We start from the raw sequence: 8,081 nt of genomic DNA, 5'->3' as shown, positions 1-8,081 counted from the left end.
CAGTTGGACTCAGAATGAAGCCTGGCAATAAACAAAAGGATTAATCAGTCTGATTGTATAGTTGTCACACACAATAAACACATTTTCATTTAAGTCAGTTCCACAACAAAAATATTTCACTCTGGGATTTTCATTCAGTTCGTTACATTCCTCTGTTCATATCCAAAATACATGTAACCCTTCTAAATAGATGATTTCGTCAGGTCTTTGATGACTACATAATGTGTCATCATTGAAAACAGGGCATCTTGTCTTCTAGTGACAGTGGTGAAATATAACTGAGTACATTTACTCAAGTACTGGAAAGTGGACATAGCATGAAAAACTCACTTTTCCCAACATGGCATCATGACTTTGCATGAAGATACACGCCACTTTCCTAAAGCCAAATGGCGTGTTATCTCCAGTGCTTGTGCACATACTGTTGGGTATCTGGAGTGCCTACCAACCCACGTACGGTGAAAAGAGACAACCCAGTCAATTCTTTGTGGGCTGCCTAGATCAGAAATCATGGAATTCATTCAGATTTGGATCCCCTTCCTATGTCACAAGCAGGCTCATTAGAATATACTGCCCCAATCTGAGTATCTCCACCTACAGCTTGAGAACTACCTTTGCAAAGGTGCACCATATGTTTCTCGCAAGCCAATCAGAGCAGACTGGGCTTTTGGGAGGGGGGCTTAAAGAGACAGGCGCTAAAAGAGAGCATTTCAGACAGAAGGTGAATATGTTCAGACAGACAGTATGAAATAAAAAAAACTTTTACTCTACTTGAGTATTTCCACTACATTCTATTTTATACTTCTACTCAACTACATTTTGGAAGCAAATATATTACTTTTTACTCCACTACATTTATTTGACAGCTTAGTTACTAGTTACTTTGCAGATTTTAAAAATAAATACAAAAATCAACTAATACATGATAAATTATTGTAGGTTAAGCTACCCATCAGTATATAAAGTAATTCCAATTAGCCCCACCTTTAGCTGCAACATTAAAGTGGCTTCTATATATAATTATAATCCAGTAATATAGGCTAATATATATTATTCCAAAATGTGCCATTCTGCATAATGAGTACTTTTGGTACTTACGGACTTTTACTTGTAACAGTGTATTTTTTTACACTGTAGTATTGCTTCTTTTACTTAAGATCTGAGTACTTCTTCCACCACTGTCTAGCAGGAACACCAAATCATGTAACTAACATAAAACACAACACACAGTCTCCATACTGCATACAATACACCAATTCTAACTGTGTTTTGAGTGTCTTTATTGTTATCCCACCAGAAGAAACAGTCCTTTTTTTCCAGGGAACATTTTGGCTAAATAAAATAAGGTATAATGAATGACGGCTGAATTCCATTTAGCTGCTTCAGTGCATGCTGGCTCATCAAGTCATGGCTTAATGGGCACTTGAATAGAACAGAGCCATCGTTAATGTAATTAGTAACACCTGTGCTTTCCCTGCAAGTCAAATGTCTGCTGTGAAAAAGGGCCCATGGTGGTAGTCATGTTGGATGGTGGACATTGTTACCTATGTTCAGTTTAAAAGCAGTTGTTGATTTTCATTTAAATCCAATTTAATCTATTATTCATTTGTAATTAAAAACTTTATTCTTCACATGTTGACTTGTATGCTGATTGCAGACAAATGTTACATTTTTTCATGTTCAGCTGGCTGTGCTCTGACTAAAGCCTCTTTAGGGTACACTATCTTAGCATTTACTCTAATTAGAAATTAATACTGTTTCCTAATTTGCATACAATTTGCGTGAAATTACATTATTTACAGGAATGTCCCTCGGATATTTTTAGGCACTCTTTTCTTTTATCGTCATAAGCTATTATAACTCGTAACTATTACTGTTGTGTATTTTCCCGGCAGTTTACACTGCAGCACAAATAAAGGGACCGGTACAAAAAAGTGAAATTCACTGCAAATCATCTAGCGTTTTTAAAGGTTAAATACTAGCTTGTGTCTACAGATGCTGAAGATTGAAGACAATTGGACTATAGCCAAATACGCAGAGGTAAAATAACAAAAATATTTCCCGACATTATTCATCTATCGACAAGCCCGAGAGTGAAAGGGTTAATAAAACTGGAAGTGCAGCAATGAGCCCCCTCCCTGCTCTCTCTCTCTCTCTCTCTCTCTCTCTCTGTCTGGGCGCATCCGTCTCAGAAGCAAAGTTCCTACTAACCCTTGATAATTTAATTTGCTATTTATCACCAAATTATGCCACATACTCATCCTGTCTGTGTCGGCAGAGTTTGAAAACAAATGTCACACTTTCCAGCTTGGAGAAGAAGAAGCGAAGACTAGCATATCAAAACGATGGAAAGGTGAGTGCAAAAAAACAAAACATTTCAGCGATATTTATTTGTATCGCTGAAATGGTACTAAAAGTAAATGCAGTAGCCGAAGTTCTTCAAGGTTCTGGGAAGTTTTTGTTGCGCTGCGTTACGTATCCTGCTGTGGTCAACGTAAGCAACCCGCCCAGTATTGTTTCAGTCCAACGGGCACTGCACGGTATGTGTTAGCGAAACAACGGTGAAATAAAAATACGTTTACTATGAGAATGTATTGCTCAAACAGGGTCGACCCTTACACTTAAACAGCCATGTATTATCGTTATATCAAAATTTGACCCAAGCGATACTGGTTAATAAAATAATACAAGACTACTTTAGAGGTAGCCTAAACATTTGGCTCCAGGGATATTTTGACAAGATCACACACCTATGACGTACATAGCTTTGTGGAAAGAAGGTTTCTGTGAGAATGTCAATGTCTTACTTATTTACTGTAAAACCTGACGTGGTGAAATATAACCTTATGGCTGGACTGTAATATGTGACATCTTAAACGTGCCTCTGGATTGCACAACAGGCTTTTGAGTGATAGCAGGACCGTTTGTGTGTGTGTCCAGCTGCAATGACACGCATAACTCGGTCTCATGCCATGCATTCTTTAGTTAGAGGGTATTCCTAAATGTGAGCTGGGGTTTTCCTACTTTAGACTGTTTCTCCCTCATTCCCAGCAGGTTTGGGCATGTTTGCAGAGTAGCCTACTTTGTGGGTGCATTATTAAATGGTCTCAAGTTGATTCCTTGGACTTTTGTCTGAGTTTAGTTACAGTTCCCAGCAGTCCTCATCTACTCTCAGATCTAGTAAAGATAGTAGTAACACTGCAGGATGGCCTTGTGATCAATGGCATGTTCTAAGTATGCAGTGTGCAAGTATGCATGCTCATTGCATTTCGGAGAATAATTTTAGTGTGTGCAACAGTTAAATGAATGCTAAACTAATATTTTTTCCTTTTATTGTTTGGTTTTGAATTTGCACGAAAGCACATAATGATCAATACAATAGATTTAAAATATGGAAAGAGAAAGTAACATAGCAAACCTTTATATTTCATAGCCAATGTAATTTTCTATAGTGGCCATGGCTGTCTTTATCTACCCTTGTATTGTGTTGACATTGGCTAACTAGTGACTTTGAAATGCATGTCTGCTATAAATTTTTTACCATGCAACACACCTATTCCCAGAAGCCTCGACATGGGTGCTTTTAGTTCTGTGAAATGTTTTATGTCATTTTCACTAAAATGGGTTGGTTCTCTCATAAAGAACACATTTCTCAGCGGCAGTGACATCGTTTTCTCCATTTCTTAACAGGTTAGCTCTGACTGGTGAGAGCCATACCAATTCAGATACCATAAGGGAGTAAGGGGGCTTATTTGTGTCTTTTCAGTGTGAGTGTTTTTTTACAGACAGGTTACATTTTGTGGTGTGTTGCTCAGTTTGTGCCCGACCTCACATATCTTTCTCTCTACAGTTGTTGACCTCACTGGAGCTGGTCTGACTGAAGGGTTTGGGATTGACAAGATGCGTTCCAGTGTGGACGGACCACCAAGCGCCATTGGTAGAGGAGGCACTGGCAGCAGCAGCAACAACAACAACAACAACAACAACAACAACAGCAGCAGCAGTGAAAACAGTGGAAATTCAGGTTCCCAGTATGCACTATGTGCTCTGGGGGTTGGGCTTGTTGCCCTCGGCATAGTGATGATTGTGTGGAGTGTGGTACCTGCAGACGGGGCCGGTAATAGCAGCAGCAGTTCAGGAGGAGATGGTGATACTAGTGGCAGGAAACATAAAGCGTCTTCTGTGGCCTTCGTCTTGGTGGGGTCTGGGGTGGTCATGCTGCTGCTGTCCTTGTGTCTGGGAATGAGGAACAAACAACGAGAGCAGCAGAGGCTCCAACAGGCCCAGGACCACAGAGTAGTGGCAGCGAGGGAGCAGGAGGAAAGAGAAACGTGAGTCCAGCTAGCTAAACAACATCCACAATCCACACACAATACATGATGCCGAACAGCAGCCTTTTTTTTCATTCAATAAGCTAACAAATTGACATTACATATATACATCCATGTTTGCTTAGTTTTTTTATTTACTGACATCATAGCTAGTCAAGTCCATGCTGTTGGGTGGCAAGCTTTCAAGTCCTGAATATTTCTCATCATAGGAAGTGATTAAACCGGCAATACACTATACATTTTACATAAAGCATTTGAGAATAATAATATATTGATTATATATTATTCCCTCTTATTAGCTTCAGCACAGGAACCGACACACATAATGAGTACACATAATGATTTGTGTCATTCATGTCTATGTTTCTATAAATGTCTGCAGTGCTGAGGAAGAAGCCCACCGTTATGCTGTACCCAGCTATGAAGAGGTAGTAGGCAGTGGCCAGTACCCTGTCCGTCAGAGCAACCCTCGCCCAAGCACCTCCCAGCTACCTTCCTATGATGACCTTATCCAAGTTGATGGTGTACAGTATGAATTTGAAGGGTCAGAGGCCACAACTCCTGGATCACAGCCTGCTCCAGCTTCCATTGCTTCCGCTTCTCCCTTTGCTGTTGCTTCCACATCAAATCGCAGAGCTGGGAAAAATAGCCGTAAACTCCTCCCTATCAAGATCCGCCGGATAAAATCAGAGAAGCTGCACATGAAAAACATTGATAACGCTCAGCCAGCACATGGATTCAGTATAGAACCACTTACCCCTCCGCCGCAGTATGAAGATAAAGTGCCTCCGCTTTAAGATCAAGCTGATCTTGTTTACAACAATCTACAGAAATTCCTTTGAATCCTCCATGATCCCGTTTTGTGGATCTACGTTTTTAAACCAAGATTTGAAGATGGCTCTACTTGCAGAGCATTCTCAGTGGCACCTTTTTATACAGTATCTGTTGTAATTCATCATTAGTGCCACATCGATCCAAAGCACGGAACACAGAAACATTAAAGTGCTCATATTATGCTCATTTTCAGGTTCATAATTGTATTTAGAGGTTATATCAGAATAGGTTTACATGGTTTAATTTTCAAAAAACACCATATTGTTGTTGTACTACACATTGCTACATCTCCTCTTTTCACCCTGTGTGTTGAGCTCTCTGTTTTAGCTACAGAGTGAGGCATCACACTTCTGTTCAATCTTTGTTGGGAGTCGTACATGCACAGTAGCTAGGTAAGGACTGCTAGCTAATCAGAAGCAGAGTATGAAGGCGTGCCATGCTAGCAGCTAGGCGAGCATTATAACGTGTGTTACAAAGTGACACACGTTTGTCACAGAAGTAAAGGCTGGACTACAATAGAGCTGTTTGGAGCAGTTTGTGAACAGTGTTTTCTGTTGGAGATGGTAAGTCCCTTTGGGCTTTTTCACTTTGTAAACCTATAACGTGCACAAAAAAGATATATAACACAATAAAGGAAAGGGGAAAAGCCAAAAAGCATAATATGAGCACTTTAATATCCTTTTTAAATTTTGGACCACTGAAACAGATAGTGACGGACATAGTTGCTGGATCCTTGCTCACTCTGTCACACTGTGGCACATTGCATTGAAAACACGCAACATATGCAGTTCTCATTTATGTCAAAGTCGTTTTCTGTTTATGCATTTGCCACTGTGCACTGACTAAAGATGTGAGTTGACGGTGAAAGAGATCATAGGACATCAATGAGCGGTTATAGTTAGCATTTGTGTGCACACTTAAATATATGCAGGGCACTCATTTTGTGAACTAGCTGCTGCGGTTTGGGATTACTACTGCCACCAAATGCAGGCTTCATGGTGAGTGAGTCATTGTATGTGCTCAGCTGGCTTGAGCTGATGTGGTATGCTATACAGAAACTCTCCGTCATTGTCAACAATATTGTCTCTCCTGGTCTACTTCTATAGCTTCTGTTGCACTAGCTTTTGTTTCTGGCTCCTTGAAAAGCTGAAACATGGTACTGGGGTTTTTACTGGATAGCACAAACTTCTATTTTTGACCAACTTGTTTTATCATGGTTAAAACAATGTGAACCTTTTATTAGCATTTATCAGCTACAGCTCCCATGACCCCTTAGCCATAGGCACCAAAACCTAATGGGAATTGTAGTAGTTGAATGCAAACAAAATATCACTTGTGTTATCTTAATAAGAAGGCAGTCAAATGTTACCTTCAAGTACAGCAGCATATTCAAGAGAAAACCCAAGTTTGACCTTAGAAAGACAAACCCCTGTTCAGTACATGGTCTGGTAGATATTTCTTTACTGAGCAGGATTTGGTTCAAAATAATATCTTTACTTCTTCAAAGCTGTATTAAGGAATTTTGAACTGTAAAGGGCACAAAGATGCTAAAACAAACTCAAACAGAAACACAGATCTGATATGCCATTAGATTATCAAATTGTCATGGCTAACAGGCTAGAAAACCACTGCCTAACCACAGAATAAGATTTGCATACGATTTAAAGTCGTGTTTCTAGCTAACTTCAAAATTCCCTTGCTTTTTTAGCTTAGGTTTGGATTCCACAACCTCTTGAGAAACATAGCTGGGTCTTTAACTTTAGCTCATTATTGACTTGTTTACTTTGTCGCTTCATGCTACGCAGCCAGTATGCTGTCGACACACACGTCTCATGAGACTCAACCATACAGTCTACTTGTGCAAAAACCTAAATGAGCTTCAGAGTTGGTAAATAATGACCAAATAGCCATTCAAAAGTGTAAACTATTTGGATGTCAGTTGTGGAGGGAATGGGAAGGGGCTCTGTTATGGATTTTATGGCTGAAAGTTTTACACTTATTAGTGCAGCATCAATGGTCACATACTTTTTAAGAGAAATGACTTTCTAGGAAGAAATTATTTCTAGGAAGTTGACAGTCTCATCTCGTGAAGTCCTTGAGGTGGTTTGCTTATGCTAATTGACTGCAGCAAACTGGAGTTTTGCCCTCCAGTTGTACACTATACACTAAAGTACATGTGCCTTTGTGTTCATAACAACATTGCTGCTCTCCCTAAAACATTTCAAAAGACACTACGACTGAACCTGCGCTCTAATGTTGCACTTCTAATGCAGTGTTGCTCTTGCTCTTGCAAACAGCAGGTAGAGAAGGAAGTCTGTGAGAGCATAATGGAAGGAGCTCGTGAATAGTTAAAAGCCTTTTTCCTGTAGCCATGGTGAACACTGGCAGTAGTGTAGTCTGCCTCTTTCTGGGCTCGTTTTTTCTCGTACTGGAGATGACCAACAGAAAGACTCTTTGACCGTGCAGCTGTGCCATAACAAGAGCAACTATTGCTCACTCGCTTGCTCATCACCATTCCCCAAGCCACAGCTTGACTTGCCTGTTTTCACTTAGAAGTATGCAGAGAATGAGCAGAACAGAGAAGAAAGACAGACAGCTGTTCAGATAACTGGTTTGGATTTAATCACCATGCACTATTTTATCAATGCCTGTCAGCAAACTCTCCTTTCTTCTTTAGGTTAGAGTTGTTTTGATATGAACAGCTGAAGCCAAAGGAATGGATTTACCAGTCATTCAAAGGCACTTTTTAGTAGTGACTTCATTACCTAGTTCTGCACTGTGTTTAAGTAAAACACAAATGTAGTTAATGAAACAAAGCTACTCAATCATCATCAGCTGGACATATGTGTATATTGCCAAGTTTTCTGTCAAACAAAAGGCAACAGGGTCCTTGAAATTCAGTTCTCATTGTTTGCA

The 8,081-nt window shown here is 39.9% G+C and overlaps 1 protein-coding gene across 2 annotated transcripts in view; it reads left to right on the top strand.

Moving 5' to 3' along the window:
* Window positions 1–2,174: 2,174 nt before the first annotated feature.
* tmem51a (transmembrane protein 51a) overlaps window positions 2,175–8,081 on the top strand; it is a 6,295-nt gene continuing 388 nt past the window's right edge. Inside the window, exons 1-4 of one of the 2 annotated variants that reach the window (XM_078254691.1) lie at window positions 2,175–2,353; window positions 3,691–3,767; window positions 3,851–4,331; window positions 4,714–8,081. The exon at window positions 4,714–8,081 is cut by the window's right edge and continues 388 nt beyond it. In XM_078254691.1, the coding sequence (XP_078110817.1) occupies window positions 3,901–4,331; window positions 4,714–5,128 (846 nt within the window). In that variant the 5' untranslated portion in view covers window positions 2,175–2,353; window positions 3,691–3,767; window positions 3,851–3,900 and the 3' untranslated portion in view covers window positions 5,129–8,081. The remainder of the gene's footprint in view (window positions 2,354–3,690; window positions 3,768–3,850; window positions 4,332–4,713) is intronic. The other variant, XM_078254690.1, reaches the window with a different exon arrangement.

Source organism: Sander vitreus, chromosome 7 (assembly GCF_031162955.1).
Source record: "Sander vitreus isolate 19-12246 chromosome 7, sanVit1, whole genome shotgun sequence".
NCBI classification, from domain to species: Eukaryota; Metazoa; Chordata; class Actinopteri; order Perciformes; family Percidae; genus Sander; species Sander vitreus.
Note: the sequence above shows the minus strand (reverse complement) of the source record. Positions and strands in the feature narration are given on the sequence as shown.